At 53.5% G+C, this 20,619-nt stretch overlaps 8 protein-coding genes across 8 annotated transcripts; 4 read left to right on the plus strand and 4 right to left on the minus strand.

Annotated features, from left to right (window-relative positions):
* Positions 1-565: 565 nt before the first annotated feature.
* On the minus strand, positions 566-817 carry J4E86_005173 (uncharacterized protein; the record flags this gene model as incomplete). The annotated part of the gene is made up of 1 exon (XM_051445709.1): positions 566-817. One exon carries the CDS (start codon positions 815-817, stop codon positions 566-568), a length of 252 nt encoding a protein of 83 aa, XP_051302476.1.
* Positions 818-1,258: 441 nt separating this feature from the next.
* Positions 1,259-3,928, plus strand: J4E86_005174 (uncharacterized protein; the record flags this gene model as incomplete). The annotated part of the gene is made up of 1 exon (XM_051445710.1): positions 1,259-3,928. The coding sequence occupies one exon, from the start codon at positions 1,259-1,261 to the stop codon at positions 3,926-3,928; it is 2,670 nt and encodes an 889-aa protein (XP_051302477.1).
* Positions 3,929-4,663: 735 nt separating this feature from the next.
* J4E86_005175 (uncharacterized protein) lies at positions 4,664-5,188 on the minus strand (the record flags this gene model as incomplete). The annotated part of the gene is given in 3 exon segments (XM_051445711.1): positions 4,664-4,694; positions 4,708-5,054; positions 5,117-5,188. 3 exon segments carry the CDS (start codon positions 5,186-5,188, stop codon positions 4,664-4,666), a joined length of 450 nt encoding a protein of 149 aa, XP_051302478.1.
* Positions 5,189-5,602: 414 nt separating this feature from the next.
* J4E86_005176 (uncharacterized protein) lies at positions 5,603-7,369 on the minus strand (the record flags this gene model as incomplete). Its single annotated transcript, XM_051445712.1, has 3 exons — positions 5,603-6,145; positions 6,200-7,066; positions 7,121-7,369. The coding sequence occupies 3 exons, from the start codon at positions 7,367-7,369 to the stop codon at positions 5,603-5,605; spliced, it is 1,659 nt and encodes a 552-aa protein (XP_051302479.1).
* Positions 7,370-8,281: 912 nt separating this feature from the next.
* Positions 8,282-9,544, plus strand: J4E86_005177 (uncharacterized protein; the record flags this gene model as incomplete). Its single annotated transcript, XM_051445713.1, has 3 exons — positions 8,282-8,478; positions 8,529-9,091; positions 9,144-9,544. The coding sequence occupies 3 exons, from the start codon at positions 8,282-8,284 to the stop codon at positions 9,542-9,544; spliced, it is 1,161 nt and encodes a 386-aa protein (XP_051302480.1).
* Positions 9,545-10,065: 521 nt separating this feature from the next.
* Positions 10,066-12,624, minus strand: J4E86_005178 (uncharacterized protein; the record flags this gene model as incomplete). Its single annotated transcript, XM_051445714.1, has 3 exons — positions 10,066-10,514; positions 10,588-11,860; positions 11,914-12,624. The coding sequence occupies 3 exons, from the start codon at positions 12,622-12,624 to the stop codon at positions 10,066-10,068; spliced, it is 2,433 nt and encodes an 810-aa protein (XP_051302481.1).
* Positions 12,625-13,944: 1,320 nt separating this feature from the next.
* Positions 13,945-14,991, plus strand: J4E86_005179 (uncharacterized protein; the record flags this gene model as incomplete). The annotated part of the gene is made up of 2 exons (XM_051445715.1): positions 13,945-14,000; positions 14,049-14,991. 2 exons carry the CDS (start codon positions 13,945-13,947, stop codon positions 14,989-14,991), a joined length of 999 nt encoding a protein of 332 aa, XP_051302482.1.
* Positions 14,992-18,192: 3,201 nt separating this feature from the next.
* Positions 18,193-20,559, plus strand: J4E86_005180 (uncharacterized protein; the record flags this gene model as incomplete). Its single annotated transcript, XM_051445716.1, has 1 exon — positions 18,193-20,559. One exon carries the CDS (start codon positions 18,193-18,195, stop codon positions 20,557-20,559), a length of 2,367 nt encoding a protein of 788 aa, XP_051302483.1.
* Between the last annotated feature and the right edge of the window lie 60 nt (positions 20,560-20,619).

The following is a 20,619-nucleotide window of genomic DNA, read 5'->3' on the forward strand; positions in this document are numbered from 1 at the left end:
CCACCCCCCAAACTGGCCCCCCGCCCTCTCCCTCCTGTCAAAACACGGCGCCCGCCTCCCCGCCGCCACGACCCTCGATCTCATCCCCCCTTCTCTCCCCGTTAAGGACCTAGAATCTTATTTCTTCGGGAGAATCCGGAATGCGAATTCGCTGTTGAATGAAGAGAGGATCACAGCGAGGTTGAGGGGCGTGGAGAAGGTGGGTGTGGAGGCGGCGGTGCTGTTGGGGGGCGAGGAGAAGAGGGATGCGTATGGCAGGTTGGTGCCGGGCGGGTTGAACAGGAGGGTGGTGATTGATGAGGAGAGGCATTGTGCGGTTTGTCATAAGAGGTTTGGGGGGAGTGCGATTAGGGTGTTTCCGGATAATGGGGTTGTGCATAGTGGGTGTGCTAGGGGGGGTGTTGGTGTTGGTGGTGGTGGTGGGTTTGGAGGGAGTACGGGGAGGAGGACGGGGGGTGCGGGGTGGCGGTAGGTTTGGTCTTGTCGTGTGGTATAGTATAGCCCAGAAGAGGTTGTCGTTAAAATGTATATCCGTCAAGAATGCGCTTCTTCATGCAAGAGACTCTCAGTCTTCATCAACGACTTCCTCGCCATATGTCTCCTCGTCTTTTGCGTCGTCGGCGGCTTTGTCGTCGGCCATTTTTTGCGTTAGGAATGCGTTTACGTCTGCCTGGAGGGTCTTGAGGGACGAGGAGAGGGCATCGAGATATGCGACGCGATCGGTGGTTGTGGGTGGTGAGGCGAGTGCGGGGAGTTCGGAGGTGAAGGTTTGGGGGTCCGAGGTCGGGGATGTGTAGGTCGCTGTTAGAGAGGGCATGTTGGGTGGTGAGTTCCAGCGGGTGGTATCTTCTGAGTAGGGGTGGATATGTTATTGGTGTATTGAGTGTTGGAGTGAAGGAGTTAGTTGATTGAAGATAGGCGGGGTCAAGCGGCTCGGGGTGGAGACAGCACGGCCACGCGACGTCGATCCATCAACGGTGCATGTAACAGTGGCAGTAGGATGCACGTCAGCTCCTCCCACGACTCCACCTGCGCTTGGATAACGCTGTATCTGCTACTCTCTCCATGCAGGCCATGCGGGAATACGACTAGACACGAGTTTCTGCTTCCCTCCTCCCCACATTCACTTTCCATCCGTCCCGTGTGTTTGGCCAGGCCTACAGCCACCGCCTCTACACCCTGTCCCTGCAAACAGCCACACTGTCGCAAAAGCAACCCACGCGGTAATACGAGAGGGCCTGCAGTGCGACGGCCCACGATGGCGCCCTCTTCACCCCCTCCCCAGACGCCATCCATCCACACGCCCTCGATTCACCGCCCCTCGCTCGACGACTCCGACTCGGACGGCTCCCACGCCACGCTGCAGCAGCAACAACAACAACAACAGCGCCGCTCTCCCCTGCCCACCTCGATACTCTCGCCCTCGTCCGCAAAGTCGCCGACGTCAGCAGACTCGCGCGGCGCCCCAGCGCAAAACTACTCGCGTCCCGGCATTGTGCGCGATGCAACACAGAGCCAGAGTCACATTGGCGCGCATCTAGGACACCGCCCCCGCCAGCGCTCCCAGGGCTACTTCGAGCCCAGTCTGAGTTCCATGAAGGAGGGCTCTATACGGGACCGCGACAATACCATGGCCTCGCAGACCCATCTTACCGCCTCGCAGATCGCCGCCCAGGCCGCATATGCCTCGAACCCCCAGCACAATCGCAAGCGCTCCACCACGATACCCGCTCCGAACGAAGCTGCGCCTGCAGGACGGGGCCAGCCCATGAGTCCGCCGCCTGTGCCGGCGCAGGTCACGTTTAGGACGAATGGCATTACGTATTCGAATGGGGTCGGGGGAGGCAGGATGGCCGCCACGAGTGCTGCGAACGCGGCTTTTCCTCGGAGTCCGCTCAACTCGCCTGGCATTGAAGGGACACAGCAACCGCACGCGTCGCCTAAATTAGTGTCGACGCCTGAGCCGCCGCAGCTGCAGAAGCCAAAGGAGGGGAAGAGCAGGATAGGCGGGAAGCTGTTCTCGTCCAAGCCGAAGAACATCAAGGTGGATAATAGGTTGGATGGCAAGCACCAGGCGCTACCGTCGCCGGGCAAGATTGGCATCGGCATTCATAGCTCACAGGCGCTGAATCGCATGATGATGGCGGGGTCGACGGCGAGCTTGGTCGATTCGGCGACAAATAGCAGTAATGCTTCCCTGTACTCTTCTGCCAACGCGTCGACATCCACGCTAGTACCTCCACGGAATGATTCTCTACCCGAGAGGAAAGAGGAGAAGCATAAACACCACTTCTTGTCACGACAGAAGAACAAGTTGAAAGACCAGGATGGCTTCGCACTGCCATTGTCGTCTGCGAGCAGTAATTCCAAGCCTACAAACCCTAGCGCACCAGAGCCGCTGTATTCCTTCGCCGCGCCTTCATCGCCAGGGCATTCAAGTAGTTTTGCAAATTCAGTAACCGGTCTGGATCTCCGGCATGGAGGACGCCATCTCCGACGAGCGAAGAAGGAAGAGAAGGCCGCCGCATTTCTAGACGCGCAACTCGAACCCCCATATCGAGAGCGGAACCAGTCGTTTAGCACCGAGCGATCAGAATGGCCGTCTCTAGCCAGCAGCATAACCACAACCCCCAACATGAGCACGCCCAGCCAAAATATCTCTCACACAACAGAGATGCTTCACCTGGGCAGCTCCTTCGGCATCAACGGCCTCTCGCCCGACGACGCCTGGCCACTCTTAAAAGCACGAGTACTTTTAATATTCGAAGGAGAAGACCCGCGACCCCCCGTCGAAGATTTCAACGCCCTAGTAACCGTGCACATAAAACGCTGCATCCACAAACGGTCCCCCATAATCCTCATCGAAGACCTAAACGAACTCCTCCAAACCGGCTTCGGCTCTCTCGACCAAACCCTCCGCCACGTCCCCGACGACCGCCTCATCCCACACCTGGTAGAAATGTGGCTCGTAGTCTTCACCACCATCCTCCCCTTCCTGCAAGCCGTCTTCCTCCCCCTCGACCTCGAGTTCAGAGGCAGCGGCATCATGACGAGTGCCCAGGCAGGCGAGTTCTGGGGCGTCATGTTGCCTGACGAGATGAATACCAAGAGTCCGGAACATAGGAATATACCTATACTTGGGGAGCTGGAGGTTAGGAGGATTACGCTGCTTATGTTTAGGGATATTGTTATTCTGCCGAGGTATGAAGCGCTTATGGCGATTTTCTCGCGGCTTAGTCTGGAGAATCTTAATGCGGGGTTGGAGAGTCCGAGTCCGATTCCGGATCATAGGCCGGGGACTGCGGGGAGTGGGTTTGGGGGCGCGGGGGAGAGACAGAGTGGAGGGGGGGAGATGGGGAGTCTGAATTCGACGAGTACGTCGAGTGCGGGCTATCTGGAGAGTACGACGAGTATGACGAGTTCGACATTCGCAAACAGCACACGCTCACGCGCAACATCGAACACATCCGCTGGCTCCTTCTCCTTAAACCCATCCTCCCACCCGCCTCCCCACTACCACCCCCAATCACTCAACCACCCTACCTCCTCCTCAAACGCCCAACACGCCCTCCACCCAACGATCTCCCACCTCCACCCACCCCCAACATCCCACGGCAACTTCACATCCAACGCCCCCTCCTCCCTCCGCCAAACCCCCATGGACAGCACCAAAGTCACCGAAACAGTCGGCCGCATGCTGCAATGCGTGTCCGTACTCGTCTCTCTACAGTCTAGCGATGATGCGCAGGAGAAAATTGGGCGCCTGAATAAGGAGTTGAAGTATAATTGGTTGGGGAGGGGGAGGACGGGGAGGCAGAGACAGGGGTTTGTGGGGCCGAGGGGGGGGACGAGGACGGGGTTGGGGATGGGTGTTGGGATGGGGAATGTTGCGGGAGGGGGTGTGAGTGTGGCTGGGGTGGGTGCGTAGGCGGAGGGGAGGATGGAAAAGGTTGGATAGGTGGTGTTGTATGTGTACGTTTTGTGTCTTGTTCTTTCTTGTGTTTGGGGGATACGTCTGCGGGTTGCGTGTGTATACCGCGCCGGCGTTGTTGTCTTTTACCTTGTTTGTTCTTCTTTCTGGGGTTGTAGGATGTGAGATGTAGGATTGCGAGATGTGTACGACATTACCTGTTCGACGAAACTCAATGCAGATGAGAATAAGTGAGAATACTGTTTCTACTTGATATGATACTCATGCGTCAATCCATTTCTACCAGGACGTTCTCTCTACCAAGGCAACTCCTCTGGGTGGGTGGGGGAGGCGGAGGGGAGGCGGAGGGGAGGCGGAGGGGTGGAGGAGGGGTGGAGGGGGAAGTCATCAGCAGTAGAAGAAGCAGCTTCTTTAGCCAGCCTCAACAACAGCGACCGAGAGAAAGATGGACAAAAAAGACCTAGCTATGATCAAACGCCACCCCCCAAATCCGTTCTTACCAAGGCAACTCCTCCCCACTCCTATGGAAAAACTTCCCCGTACTCTCAATCCCCTTCCCTTTCAACACATCCCACAGCCCCCTCGCCGCTTCATCCGGTTCCACTGCCCCTTCTACCTCCACTCCCTCCTTATGTCGCGGATCCAACCCCGTTTTCACGATACCTGGATGTAGCACCAACACCACCACACCCTCATCTCTCAAATCCACACTCAAACTCTTGAACAAACTATTCACCCCCGCTTTACTCGCGCGATACGCGTACTGGCCTCCCGACGTGTTATCCGCCATGCTACCCACACGACTCGACACCACTGCAATCTTCGGGGAAGACGCCTTGAGTATATTGGGCAAGAGCGCTTGCGTCAGGAGCAGCGGGCCGAAAGTGTTCACCGCAAACGTCTTCTGCAGTCCATCCAAATCAACCGTGCGGAGCGCATCGTCCTCAGGTCTTTCCATGACACCAGCGACGTGGAGGAGGAGGTCAATCGGTGTGTCTGCGCCGATGCACTGGGCAAAAGACTGGATTGACAAAAGCGAGGAAACGTCGAGCTGGTGGGTTTCGCAGGGAAGCGAGGTTAGGGCGGGACCGAGGGTTTGGTCTGTTGCTAGTACGGTGTAGCCCTGGATGAGGTTTGTTAGGCTGTTGAAGGGAGAGGGGGAATGGAGATGGGGGTTTTGCTGACTTCGTTGATGAGGATTTTGGCGAGGGCGTGGCCGACGCCGGAGTTTGCGCCTGTTATGAGGGCTGTTGGCATGGTGGTTGTGATGGCAATTTTGGTGTTAGTCTGGTTGAAACTCTAGTTTAGGGAGGATGGAAGGATCTAGCGAAATCGGATATTGTTCGCTATCTAGATTTCTACGTCGAGATGATGGACGTTGTTATACATGTAGAATATGGCCTATGACGTTGATGACGTCTATCTTACAACGCAGCGATCTTGTCGTTACTACTGTATCTAGTGACCGTGAGATGAGTGTGCTAGGTGCTTCATTCGTGACATGCAAGATCACAACAATTTCAAGGCCAAGTAAAGTGGATGAATCTGTTTTGAATGGCTCGTGGTAGTCTCAATGGCCGCGCGATACCGAATCTAGCTAGTCCACACTCCAGTGTCCAGCAGCGGGGATCTTGCGACCTACCCAACAGCCCAACGCAAAAGAACCACCACTCAATGCGCAAACCGAAAGTCCAACCGCCTATTCCCCTCATCCTCCGTAGTCTCCAAATACATCTCCTTCTCCTCCCTTGTCATACCCTCCCAAACCCCATCCCTCTTCCTATTAACATTCACATAATACACCTTCGCCCCAACAAACAGCACAAAATTATACGCACAAATCGCAAGTAGGACCTTATTCCCCCTCCGATAAAGCGGCTTATCGTCGTCTCGATAAATATTCTGACTGATAATACTACTCGCCTGGACACACATATTGTACAGCGCACTCGCCACCGTGCGCGTGCGCACTGCACCAGCGTTGCGCGATGTGATGGCGACGAGGATAGCGTGGATATATGGGTGTCCGACGAGGAGGGTTGAGAGGACCCAGCGTGACCAGGGCGACGCGGTTGCAGGGAGGAGTTCCAGCGCGATGAGTAGGGGTAAGGCCCAGATCTGCGATATCAGGCCGACGACGAAGCGTTGGTTGAAGCGCTCGGATATGTAGGTCCAGAAGAGGAGTTGTAGGATGAAGAGGACGTATGCGGGGATCTGGGGTGTGTTAGTCGTAGTAAGGAGATGGGGAGATGGGAAGGGGGTGCTGACGGTGAGGAGATTGGTTTCGAAGGTGCCGAAGCCGAGGGAGCGGAGTTGGAGCGTGAGATATGCTGTTGAAGGTGTGGTTGGTATTGTCCATGATAAGCCGAGTAGGTAGATTGGCCACATGTGATAGTCCCTGAGACAGTCCCACAGCATGCGGAAGCTTAGACCTTGTCTGTTGTGCATGTCGCCTTTGCTAGGGTCATCCCTCAGTATGCGGTTGACCATGATCTTCTCTTCTCTCTCATTGAACCATCCGTCTTTTCCACGGAACGGATTCCACGCCTTACTCGCAGTCTGTGTCGGACTGGGTGGCAAGTAAAACCAAGATGCAATACCGATGCAGCCTGTCAACATACCCTCGAGAGCGAATAGCCAACGCCATCCCTCCATGCCATTGTGTCCGCGCAGACGCAAGATCCCAAAGGCGAAGAAGGCAGAGACAATCTGAGTAGACTGGTAGCTCACCCAGAACCAACTCAACCGCCCAGGTAACTCCCACCCAGTGTAGAAGTAACTCAGGTAAAGAATATTATCAGGAATAAACCCACCCTCAATCAACCCCAGCAGCGCGCGGCAAGCAAAGAACGAACTACGTCCACTCAGGAAAGCTTGAAAGCTGGCCACGAGACTCCAGCTGACCATCTGAACGGGAATCCAGTTATCGGGTCCAAGCTTCTTGCTGATGAGTTGCGAGGGTAGTTCAGCGCATAGGAAGCAGAGGTAGAAGATGGTCTGCCCGTAGTTGTAGTCGTTGGTGTTCATGCCGAGGTCGTCGAGCATGTTGTCGCTCAGGGCTTGCGATATGTTGCCTCGGTCGAGTTGGAGGGCGAAGAACATTAGGCAGGCCCAGGTGCAAATGCGCTTGTCGATCTGGGGGTAGGTCAGCGTGGGCTTCGTTGATCCTTGAAGAATGATATTGTTTACCTTGCGCACGAGACGCTTTTCTTCCGGCTTGTCCCAGACGAAGTCCGGATCGTATCGATGGATGCCTTCGTAGGAATCGACGGGCCTGTTTCGGTCTTTTCCGATGTCTGAAGATATGAAGGTCGTGCCATATCTTGTTTTGGTACCGGATGTGCTGGCTGCCGTGTCGCTGTTGTTGTCGCTTTCCGCAGTGTCGAGAATCACTTTGCTATCGACGGGGTAGTCGTCAGCAGTATCATTGGCGACCATCTTGAAACTTGAGCTGCTCTTCAAGGTCAATGAAGTACTCTCATATTGAGAATGCTATGAGGATGCGCTCTCATTATATCTGTAGGCCCTCTCTCGCTCGTTGACCCACGCGATAACCATCCCATGCGCAGAGCTTCTGGACGTGCATCGTTCAGAGGAACAGTTTCGCAATTTTGCTAGCGTTGCAACGCACAATGACCGTGTATCCACCGAGTGTCAATGCATCTTCGCCATCTTTGCGCCTCTCGGTTACACTTGGATTCCGATACTGGCCGCGGAACTGACAGCGGCAATCGTGCCGCCAAATCTAACGAGCACGCAAACAGTGGATATTATTTCGCAGCGGGGTCGAGCGGTTCTGTGCAGCATATCTGGAGTTGATTCGTCATAGCTTCTTTCGATGATGGATTGCGTGATTGGCTGGGGTGTTGGCGACATAGATATGGAACACCATATCCGCCGCTACTGCAACGGTGCGTTCGGAGATAACACTGACGCCAGAGTCTTGGTATATTCGACATCGCGTGGGATGGTTCGGTTGCAAGAAGCCTTGCACAGGTCGTTGGTCTTTGCTACTCGCGGTTAGTCTGGTGTAGGAAGAAAGTATGAAGCAATACAGTGCATGCTTGATGCAATATGATCGCACGCTGATTGATCGGGGTATATCGCGGCAGTGAACCTCACTGGATCGCCAAGATAGATTACTTGACTGCGACATCCGATGATTGTGGCAACTTGGTGTTGAGTTCGCAAGAGCGGGGTTGCGCGTAGCCAATGTCGAGTCGCAATGAAGCATTGCTACTCACATTTATGGTGCGATTCGTACATATAAGGTCGCCTCATAGGTGATGTGATAGACTTCCAAATTGACGCTCCTCACCATCACCCTAAGTGATATCGTTGGATACCAACATGGCTCCCGCACTCATCGAAGAGGTCACCGAACAGACTACTGTCGGCTACAAGTCTGGAGTTGGTCAGTACAAAGAAGCTGCCTTTGGTGGCCCGAAGGTCTTCCAAAAGGAACTCGAGCTGCGCGGGACTGATAAGCATGCACCTGCCAAGTATCCGCACTACCTCCCGACTTGGGACAATGAGAAGGGCAGAAAGTGAGTATCGACATACCGTCAATGGTGCCGGAGACTAATCAGCGGCTCAGGTACCCACCATGGGAGCCATTCGAGCACACTGAACACGGAAAAGATGCCGACCCTTCGTTCCCTAACCTCTTGGCGAACGCGACTGTCGCCGACATTACAGCAAACATCGGCGCTGAAGTCCATGGTATCCAGCTAAGCAAGCTGACGGATGCCGGAAAAGATGAACTCGCACTGTTCGTCGCCCAGAAAAAGGTCGTAGCGTTCCGCGATCAGGACTTCGCAGACATCCCAATCAAAGACGCACTCGCTTTCGGTGGATACTTCGGTCGACACCATATCCATCCTACATCAGGTGCTCCTGAGGGCTATCCTCAGGTCCATCTCGTCCACCGAGGTACCGACGACACCACGGCGCGAGACTTCTTTGAAGAGCGGACGAACTCGATTACCTGGCATTCAGATGTGACGTATGAAAAGCAGCCACCCGGTACTACATTCCTGTATGTCCTTGATGGGCCAGCGGCGGGGGGTGATACTTTGTTCGCAAACCAAGCAGTAGCGTATAACAGACTCTCGCCAGAGTTCAGGAAGCGACTACACGGCTTGAAAGTCGTTCACTCAGGTAAGCCTCGACACCGAACAACAAGACATGTGAAGTGTTAACACCATCTCAGCCGTCGAGCAAGCCGACAACAGCAAGAACCGCGGCGGCATCGTGCGTCGCGACCCAGTAACCTCAATCCACCCGCTCGTGCGGACACATCCTGCGACAGGCGAGAAAGCGCTCTTCGTGAACCCGCAGTTCAGCCGACGCATCGTAGGCTTCAAGAAAGAGGAGTCGGACTTCTTACTCAACTTCCTGTACGATCATATCGCGAAAGGACAGGACTTCCAGGCACGCGTCAAGTGGGCGCCGGGTACGGTTGTGGTTTGGGATAATCGCGTTACGGCGCACAGTGCGTTGCTCGACTGGGATGATGGCGCGCGCAGGCATTTGGCGAGGATTACGCCGCAGGCTGAGGCGCCGTTTGAGACCGATGTGGAGGAAAAGAAGGCGGCTGGCTTTGAGTATTAGTTGAATCAGCGTAAGATGATAGATGAAGTTTTTGTTGCCCTCGAGAGTTGACATGTTGACAAAGGGCGAGGTTGGAAAAGGAAGGAGACACGCCAGATCGCATACGTCATAGTTGGCGCGGAGGAGAGCCCGCGAACGCGTACTTGCCCAGAACACCCCTATCAACGGAAAACCTAGGCCCGTACCTCTACAGAGTACAACTAAAATCAACTTTTGAAGCCTACATTACCTTTGTTTGTGAAAAACATATGTCTGGAAACCAAGGTAGGCTGCAATGCACCTGTCCAATTTCTCCCTTCAATAGGGCGAGAACATCATGAAGCTGTTAGGATAGAGAGAATATTATAAAATAAGCACAGCGATATATATTGGAATAGAGAATGAGATCGTATAACAAAGCCATAAATGAGAAAGATGCTGGCTCCGCATGACGCCGAAGCTTCACTCCAGGGTCGCTTTCGCGCATCCATAGCGCCAGTACGCCTTTTCCGATATCCACCCATCAAGCCCAGTAGCTCGAGTCAGAGCTCTGACTCTTCCGCTTCATGTCCAAGACTTCTCATAAGTAAACCTTCCTGGCATAGAAAACCAACGTCTGCCCTGACCACCATGCTGTTCTCAGGATCCATGTCTTCATCCGCGCTAGCCTTCGCCTCAAGATCCAGTGTCTCGGCCATCAGGCTACTGTCGTTGTTGAACTTTTGTGTGAGCCTGACTTGGCAGCCGATACAGAGCTTCAATCCGCATCCCTCAATCTCTTGGTCGAACAGTGAGATTTGGTGTGTGCGGCAGGTGAATGTGGCAGGGGTGAAGCACATCGAACACCAGCGCTGGAGTTGTTGCTGGACTCCTGTCGATGTCTCAGCAGAATCTAGGAGATCGGCGGCTGTCTGATCGAAATCTGGGGTCATGCCGTTGGGGAAGATGTGCTGAATTTCGTGTCCTCCGCAAGCCACAATCTGCACTCTGCCTGGTGGAATTGTTAGTAAAATTGATCGTGAATTACAAAAACCCTTTTGAAGAAAGCGAAAGATGTAGCTTACTCATCGTGCAATCCTGGCACATAGTCGCACCGCCGCTGCTGTTCTCCGCATGCCCGCCACCAACCTCAGTGTATCCCATCCCGTTATGCCATTCGATGACATGAACTTCCTTCTCGAACAGCCCAGTGAACCCAAAGTTGGGGATATCGCAAAAATTGCAGTCGCTAGTGGTTTTCTGCCCACCGAACTGAATAGGATGCGCGAAGCAGGTCTTAATCTTTGTCAGCTTGCCCTTGTGACCAGCCTCGTCTTCCATCTCGAGTTCGGGAGTCGGGGAGCGTGAGAACATCGGTACGTCTTCTCCGTATAAATCTTCAAGATCTTCTTTAGTAAAGTAATCGTGGTCAGGTACAGCAACTTCCGGTGCGTCTCCCTCAGTCGGTCCCAGCACCTTTTTCTTCTTCTCTTTGACGACCTTGGGTATATCCTGGAAGGTACAGCCAATGTGGTTCTTCTTGCAGCGCTTGCACGGCGGCTTATCGGTCTTCTTCTTGAGGCTACAGCGCTTCTTCTCCATGCGACAGTGCGTGCATTGTATGTGGGGCCGGTTCTCGGTATAGATGATTTCATCTATGCTAATCCGTTCAGCGCGGTAGCCCACTGGCGGAAGTGCTTCGCATATGTACTCGTTGTCGGCGCAATGGTCGCAAATGGCTTGACGCGGCTCATCTTCGAAAGAACAGCGCTCGTTGTTGTCTTCGACACATTGCTTGCAGCGGCCTTTCTCGGTAGGCGAGATGATAGGTTCGCACTCCTGTGCCATGTCGAAGCATTCCTGGCAAGGGTACTGACCACCTGCTACTAGAGAGCAATCTGTTTCGTTGTTGCGACAAGATGTGCAGCCTCGCGCTGCTGGATGGCCTGTCAGATCGTCGACCTCGGAACGGGGATCTTCAATGGGTTGCTGCATGGAGCGATCGGGGGTCTTGCGGCGGAAGAAGTCTCGATACTCTTGCAGTTTATGCTCAGCTTCAGAATCAATGTCCTCCCAGTCTTCTGGCCAGTTATCCTCCTCGTTGGTGACGTTCCTCACATTGCCGAAGTTTTCGAAGCGCAGTCTGACAATGCACTTCATGATATTCTCTTTCGAGGCGCGCTGCTTCCCCTTCTTGAAACGATGGGCGGCTTTGGCGGCTTTGGCAGCCTTCGCTTGCTTCAATTTCAGTGCCTTGTTCTGTGTCTCTTGCGCGGGATCAAAGTTGCCCGACGCATCCTGATCGACATAAGTGTAAGTCTTCTTTCGGTCGATACCTTGTCGCAATCCATAGGCCGGCTGGTAAAGTAAGTACTTGACTGTGACAGTGGTAATAGAATGAACAGTCTCACCTGCGTATCTGGAGGAATGACGATTTCGCCGTCAGATGGCGCTGGAGATCCTCTTGAAGACATGCCTTCTCTGTCGGAGTCTCCGGGTTGCTCAAAGCCAAGGTTGAATTGTTGCTCGAACGGACTGACTTCTCTCTCTTGTTGGTCGAGATTAAGACTAGACATGCGATTGCCGATGCTATGTCTGGGCATCTCCGTCTCAGGTAAGTCTACTTCCTCATCTACAAGGGGATCGTCAGGCTGTTCTTCGAAAAGATCGTCGAAATGGTCTTCTTCGACTTCCTCTGCCAAGCCCCCGAAAAGTGACTGGCGCGGTTTCTTGCTCCTAGGACTGGCTTCATCGTCGCCATCGTCGGTTCTCGGCGACTTCTTACTTTTGGGCGAAGACCTCCGAGCTCGATGAGCGGTCCAAGAGCGGTCGAATGCCTTGGGAGCATCCTCATCGTCGGAGAAACCTTCCTCCAGCGTGTTGTAGTTCATGTCGTGTTGGGCTGCGTTCTGTCGAGGTGGATCCAGGTCAAGATCTCGCTGCACCGCTTGCTGAACATCTTCCATTGGCTCATCATCATCATGACCTCCGTCGCTTCTAGATCGCACTACATCATCAGGATGAGCGTTGTGCGCAATTGTCTCTGGTTCGGCGTCAAGACCATGCGGTAGATTGAAGTCGAACTCGACCTCAGGACGAGCTGGCATGCCATCGTCTTCCATGCTGGTTGAAGATCTGTGCGCCGAGTGGTGATGAAGGAAGCGTCGAGGTTTTGATAGTTAAGTCGAAATGGTACAGTGATAGGATAAGTCCATCCGAAGTGCGGGGCTGGTGATAGAAGCACGTGTGTGGAATTTCGTAGCCAACATAAGGACGGGGGTGCGTCAGTGATAGACACGCTGGCGCTTGAGAAGGCTGAGAGGTGAGTCTAAGCGCGCCAGAGTTTAGCAAACGTCAATGGTCTTGTTATGACCAAATCAATTACAGCGAAAGAACCGGGGTGAAAACGAGAAATGATTTGTCGCTCAGCAGCAGAAGTAGATCTCAAGGAGGCCAACTGAGGGTCTGATAACTTCAGCTGAACGGAAAGCTGAAGGAAATATGGAAGGAAGTGATAGCGGACCGGAAGTTTAGCGAAGAGAATGTTTGGCTGGAGGTGTTATGACATAGCGGTGGAAGAGTCGGTGTGAGCGAAGTGAGAGACATGTCCAAGAGCGAACAGCCGGGTGGGGTCGGTTCGTTGTAGTTCAAGGCGGAGAACCTCATTTCTCCGCAAGGCGCCAATGGAGGAAATCCAGGTATCAAAACAATAACGACCAGAAGGTTAATATGTTGGTGAGCCCAATAGTGCTCCTCAAAGTGAACTGATTTGGATGTGCGCAATTCTGCTGGGCTATGGCGCGTGTTCTCCGTCTGTTTTCAACGAGAAGATTCGGAAAACCTATGATTCGAAAGATGTAGAGGAGAGCTCTAGTTTGTTGTTCGTATAGCGTAACATTCTCCAGCGAAGGTTTTGACATTGCGACAGATCCACGGATGTGAACTTCTGCCCTATCGTAACAGTACCAACCTGTCTGTCAGTTTGTACCCGAAGACGAGATGTGATGCGATAAAATGCAATGATAATTCTCCAGCAACGAGTGTTCATTGGAGGGTACGATCTGTAATCTTTATCATAGACTGCCCGTTGGTCATGACCTGCTTGTGTCCGTAAGGGCGATTGCGACTACCTAGGTAGGGCGTACATACGGGTATCCAGAATTGAGCAGAGCTAGGTATACTTGTGAGTATAGTGATGCGTAACCATCGCGTTATCCAAAGGGTAACGTAGCTGCCCCATGGTGCTGTCTCCGCTGGAATTAGCTCACGATAATCTGCTGTAGAGAGCTGGCTCACTTAGTCATCACGGCGCTAACACGGACCATGTCATCCAAAATGACGCGCGCAATTTCTTAGAGCTCTGCCATTCTCTACCCGCCTCACTCATCCATGAAGCTCGACAGCGCTTCATACCGCCCTATGTGGGCACCATGGCGCGATCGATGAGGCTGTTTCTGATCCGGCATGGGGAGACAGTCGACAATGTCGCCCAACTCTAGTAAGCTTTCCGTATGTCGTCATCGGCGTTCGTTGCTAATTATTACAGTGCCGGTAGCAGAGATTCAGCGCTCACCAACCACGGCTACCAACAGGCCACCCGCCTTGGACAGCACTTCAGGTCCCAGGGGTTGACATTCACCCACCTCTTCTCGTCGCACCTTCAGCGGGCTGTGAAAACAGCTGGCAAGATCCGAGAGGCTCAATTGACGCCCGCAAGCGACGATAACACTGCGAAAGCGGTTCCGGATGTCGTGCAGCTACGGGCGTTGATGGAGCAGGACTTCGGATCGAAGGAAGGGAAGAAGTTCCACGATCGACTTGACAACAAGGATACACCAGGCTTCGTGGAAGTGGAGTCGAAAGAGATCATGGCGCACAGAGCCGACTCATTCCTCGATGAGCATCTCTTGCCGCTCCTCGGCGAAGCGTCGAAAGACGCTGATACCGTGGTTGCGATAGTCTCGCATGGCATTTTCCTCTCCACTCTTTGGAAGCGACTGCTTTTGCGCCTTCCGCACAAGAGTGTTGCGCTCTCTCCAGAGCTTCAAGCGACGGCGCGACATTCGCTCGAGCATCTTGGTGGCTGGTCTAACACCGGCTACCTCGAGCTGTACATGACGAAGGCAGAGCCTGATGACCACAGCGCCTCTGGAGATGTGCACGTGGTGCTTAGCCCAGAACCTTCTTCGTCGCCGGTTGAGATGCCGGCCACGGATCAAGGTCTGGGCGAGGTCAAAGTACCGCAAGCGGCAATTGAACATGGCCCCGCATGCCAACAGGAGTCAGAAGCACCCACCCGGGTACCTGGTCAATCTTCACCGGCTATCGCGCCGCGACTCGCTGAAGGGTGGTCCGCAACTATCCTTGCGATCAACGGTAAGGACCATCTCCGCAACCTCAAACGCACTGGTGGTGGTGTCGAAAGCTCTCGACATGATGCATCACAGAAAAGCATCGAGACTTTCTTCAAGCGTCGAAAGGTTGAATGATGTGGTCAATGGTAAGTCTGCACCTTTTCTTCGCTCTTATGCAATGATGAAAAAACCTTTTAATCACAGACCTGATCGGAATTTACTGTCGACCAAAAATTGTACCAACTGCTGTCTGATATGCATCCAACACTCCCATTCTTGAACCGCCTTTTCTTAAGAGCTACGCTAACGAGAGAGGCTACAGATCTTACGTGGTGTGCATCCCAGCATTTGCGCGCTGCATACTAGACTTGAATCAATAAACATCATTCCACTGCACATGTTCCTTCGTTTGTGACTCTATTCCGCAGCATCGTCGACGTCACACTTCATTTCACGTCCAAGGTCTCGCTGAACTTGAAGTTTAGGCAGGGCTGTCAACGACTTGTCGCTTTCCGCCCTTTGCGCTGGCGGTGAGATTGCGACAACTTGTGTTGTCGCGTAGTGGTCAGTGCCACGGCGATTTGCAGCTTCTGCTGTCAGTAGCCAGCGCGACAAGCCATCGTGACACCAAAGTAGCGCGTTGTACCAAGTTTTTGACGTGGTGAAGGTCCGTGCGTGACGCGCCTTCCTTGCCAACTCTCACTGTCGCCTCATTCACCGCAACATCGCATCATCTCGACTGCCATGGCATGCATCTAAATCGACAAGCCGGAAAGTTTCAGATAGCTGCCGCTGGCACGGTGCATAGGTTGTGCATGCGCTGCGCTACACCGAACGTTGGTGTGCGACAAACATGCTTCTTCGTAGGATCGCCCGGTGGCTGGCATGACCGGCCACCCTGGTTTTTGGCAACGGTCAATATCAGCCCCCCAATATTAATACATATGATCAGAGGGCCGGTTCTTCGGAGTAGTTCTTTCAACGCTCTGTGTCTCTGTCAATCCGCACTCTTTTTGTCCCTTTCGTCGGATCTGCTTGAGATCTGTGTCTGGCCAATAGCAGCACGTCGTTCCTTGCGCAATCACAGTCCCACATTCGTTCACCATGAGGGGAAGTTCGTCAATAATGGTGCTGAGTGCGCTGTCGGTGGGTGTAATTGGTGATGTAGTGTCAAAGCCCTACGAGATGAATAGTAGTAAGTACAGGGAGTGGTTGTTCGGGTGTTTGCGATTTACTAACCTTGATAGCTACCACCGTGGGAGCACCACGACCGCACGTACATGCCACTGGACTACCGGTCCCGCCATACAGTTTATCAACATTAATATCAGAGCCCAGCTCAGCGACCATCGTTCCGTACCCGATTCCGTCAACATCAAATACATCCGTTGTCGTCGCCCCTCCCTCGTTATCAACTCCATATGCAGTATCCAGCTCTTCGCAAGGAGCACTACCAGCGGCACTGACAACATCGACTTCGCTCAATACCACTACTCAGAACTCAACATACATATACCCATCGCTATCGGGCTCAGCAACCGTCGTCTCGCCGGCTTCGGTTCCCACTCCAGGCTATGTACCCATAGTAGTTGAAGTTGTCTGTGAGACAGTATACTACTCAGCATCGCCAAGCACTCCAGTTGTTTCGACTGTGGTAACCCCCAGCGCTACTCCCTCGTCGGCTTTTGCCAGCATCCATCCTGGTCTCGCAATAGCTGCAGTTGGTCAAGCTGATGAGCCGGCTGCTTCTGCTTCCATCAACCTCCCGCTCTTGTCGTCGATCTTAATACCCGATATCAACCACCAAACCATGTTCACTACGACTACAACCACGACAACCACTGTCATCCTGACGCTACCCACTCCGCTACTCCCGACCACTTCAAACGTCGAATCTACTGCATCAGCGATAACGACAACGACCGTGATTACACTCACGTCTGCTTCCGCATCGGCATCAGTAGACCAGCCGGTCTCGACATCAACAAGCGGTTCGGAAGAAACATCATCATCACTAACCGACTCCGCATCGACCATCCTCTCCACCGTCACCGTCACATCCTCAACGCCATCACCACCCTCCAACACCGACAGCGCCTTCCCCACCGCCCCACCCTTCTCCTACAACCCCTCCGCCTCCCGTGGCTCCGCATCCCCCATCTCTCGCCCTACCCCCGAACCTTCCAGCGCCCTCGTCGCCGGGTCGACGCTCAGCACAGCCACCACACCAACTTCAACCTCAACACGCATCTCGCAATACACAGGTGAACCACCTGCACCCCCGGCCGCCACCGGAGGTGCGAGTGGTATGCTGAGTGACAGGAGCAAAGAGAGGGTGTGGTGGGTGGCTTTCTTTATGCCTTTGTTGCTTTTGGCGTAAAATGTGATGAATGTGAGAGAGGTGTAAGGAAGAGAAGACGATTACGATTCTTATGTGTTTATTACGATGACATTATTTAATTTTTGTATGAGTAATTAAGGGAGATGCGAGATGGGATGGGCTGGGATGGGATTGGGGAAAGAGGAGGATATACCAGGTTTTATGGCGCATATATGGCGTTTATACTAGATTCGGGGCCTTGAGTTTGATGTCAGATGGACAATTGTCTACGGGGTATGCTACAATGAGTTCTCATAGGCTTTAGATGTTGAAAGAGTATTACATAATGTTAAACGAAGATTTCATTCAAGCAAACTTGCCATGCCATGCGTTCAAGACCGGCGACGTCATCGAGTTTACAATTAGCTGCAACAGCGCTGCAGAGCCTACGGATCCAGTCCCTAGTTTCCGAAGGAGCAAGTACAGTACATCAAACTATGTCAAGAAAGTTCAACGACTGAGATGATCCGGGGTTGAAGTGCGGAGAGCGTTGTTCGTTTGAGACCAGAGCGGGGGGAAGCGCCTTGGCTAGCGCAAGCCACCATTTCTTCCGTCAATCAAACCTCATGTCCCACACACTCGACACAGCTTTCTTCGCTTCGCTTCCACGCGTAAAGTCGAACATGCACGCGTCTATAACGAAAATGCGATCAGAGCAAGCCTTCCGATCTGCACCGAATGTGCGCTCGAGGAGTTAGCACGCGTCGCATGCAGCCCAACAACCCGCGGCATCATTTCGGTTGGGAAGTATGACATAGATCATCACCCATTGAACCGGTACCTCAATATACGATGAGCGTCTCGGGTGAAGATTGTCCGCAGTACATCCAGAAGTCTGCATGCACCCCATCCAACGGCCCGTAGACCCTGGAGAGCATCTATAAGACTTACGGTACATTGTCTAGAACCGAGTATCTGGGCGAGACTCACTCACGCGGTGTACACTCCATACCATTATGCGGCAATTTTTCTCCGGTTCAGCCTCCCTGCTTGCTGGGTGTGCTCTGCTCCTTCCTAGCAGCGCGTACGACTTGGTTCGTAGACAGCAAGCAGCGAATGCGACTTACAAGGATGCTTCCGCACCAGTCGAGGACAGAGTGGCGGATCTTCTTTCCCGGATGACTATCGAGGAAAAGACAGCTCAGCTCATTCAGGGAGATATCTCGAATTGGATCAATACCACCACCAATGCTGTCAACGAGACAGGACTCGAATGGAACTTTCGCGTCCGCGCAGGTCAATTCTACGTCGGCTATCCGATACCTGCGGAATGGATCAGCAATGGCGTCAAGATTGGCCAGGACTACCTCGTGCACAATACGACATTGGGCATTCCAGCAATGGTTCAGACGGAAGCTATACATGGCTTGCTCGTCGGTAATGCGACCATCTACAACAGCCCAATCGGGCAAGCATGCTCGTGGGATCCGCAGCTGATACACGATATGGCTGTGGCGATTGCAAAGGAATCGGCTCCTCTCGGCATCAATCAACTGTTCGCTCCACTCGCGGATCTGGCGCGTGAGCTGCGTTTTGGAAGAGTAGAGGAGACATATGGCGAAGATGGTTTCCTGGCTGGCGAAATGGCATACGAATACGTCAAGGGAGTGCAAAGTCTTAATGTTAGCGCCACAGTCAAGCACTTTGCCGGATTCAGTAATCCAGAGCAAGGTCTCAACACTGGGCCAGTTCATGGAGGCGAAAGAGAGCTGCGAACTACCTGGCTGCCGCCTTTTCATCGAGCGATCATGGATGCTGGTGCCTGGAACATCATGGGTGCTTATCACTCTTATGATGGAATCCCTTCAATCGCGGATGGCCACATGCAAGAGACAATTCTCCGCGAGGAATGGGGTTACAAGTACTGGCTCACTTCGGATGCGGGCGCTACAGACAGGCTGTGCTGCAACTTCAAGCTGTGCCAATGCAAAACAGAAGACACGCCAATCGATAGCGAAGCGGTAACACTCATGGCTCTACCAAACGGCAACGACGTGGAGATGGGTGGAGGCTCATACAACTACGCAAACATCCCACGCTTAGTCGAAGAAGGCAAGCTAGACATCGAGATCGTCGACCGAGCCGTGAGCCGTCAGCTCCGAGCGAAATTCGAAATGGGTCTCTTCGAGAACCCATACAAAGGCCTCTCCACGAACGCGACTGAGTCCATCATTCACCCTGAAGAGCATGTGCAGCTCGCGAGGACACTTGAGGCTGACTCCATCGTCTTGCTCGAGAACAAGAACAGCACCTTGCCTCTCTCCAAGTCTGCAAATATTGCTGTCATTGGCCCTATGGCCAACATCACTAATCTCGGAGACTACGTGGTCTATCGCTCTCAGTACAACCCTACCAACGTTACCCCGTTGCAAGGCATTCAGAGTGCATCGAGTGGCACTGTGACCTACGCCCAAGGGTGCGAGCGCTGGTCAAACGATCAGTCTGGCTTCCCCGATGCCGTTGCTGCAGCCGAGGCTGCAGATGTCGCAGTAGTCGTCGTCGGTACCTGGTCACGCGATCAGCAAGAGCTCTGGCAAGGTCTAAACGCCACTACCGGTGAACATGTAGACGTCGCATCACTCAACCTCGTCGGCGCCATGGGCGAGCTCGTCCAAGCCATCATCGAAACCGGCAAACCCACCATCGTCGTATACTCCTCCGGCAAGCCCGTCACCGAGCCCTGGATCTCCGACAACTCAGCCGCGCTCCTCCAGCAATTTTACCCCGGTGAGCAAGGCGGCAATGGACTAGCCGACGTCCTCTTCGGCGACGTCACGCCCTCCGGCAAACTCTCAGTCTCCTTCCCTTACGACGTCGGTACCCTGCCAATCTACTACGACTACCTCAACTCCGGGCGGGCGACCGACGCCGGAGCCATCCTACCAAACGGCACTCTCCAATTCGGCCACCAATACGTCCTCAACAGCCCCCAGGCACTATACGAATTCGGATACGGCCTCTCCTACGCAAACTTCACTTATTCTAACGTCACACTCTCAAAGACCGAAGTCAGTCCCAGCGACACTATCACCGCGACCGTGACCGTGACGAACGAATCAGAGGTGGATGGCAAGGAGGTAGTGCAGGTCTATGTTCAAGATGTCTTTGCTAGTGTGGTGGTGCCGAACAAGGAGCTCAAGGGCTTCAAGAAGGTTATGGTCAAGGCGGGTGAGACGGTGGATGTTAGTGTTGAGTTGGATGTGGCGAAGTGGGGGCTGTGGGATAGGAAGATGCAGTATGTGGTTGAGAAGGGGGATTTTGTTGTGCATGTTGGGGCGAGTTCGATGGATTTGAGGGGGAATGCGACGGTTACTGTCGTTTGAGGTTGCTTGTGTTGAGTAGTTGGGGTCAGAGAAGACAGCTCGATTTGACACTGGCCGTCC

This window comes from Alternaria arbusti, assembly GCF_024043155.1.
Source record: "Alternaria arbusti strain BMP 1465 chromosome Unknown scaffold_6, whole genome shotgun sequence".
Taxonomy (NCBI): domain Eukaryota; kingdom Fungi; phylum Ascomycota; class Dothideomycetes; order Pleosporales; family Pleosporaceae; genus Alternaria; species Alternaria arbusti.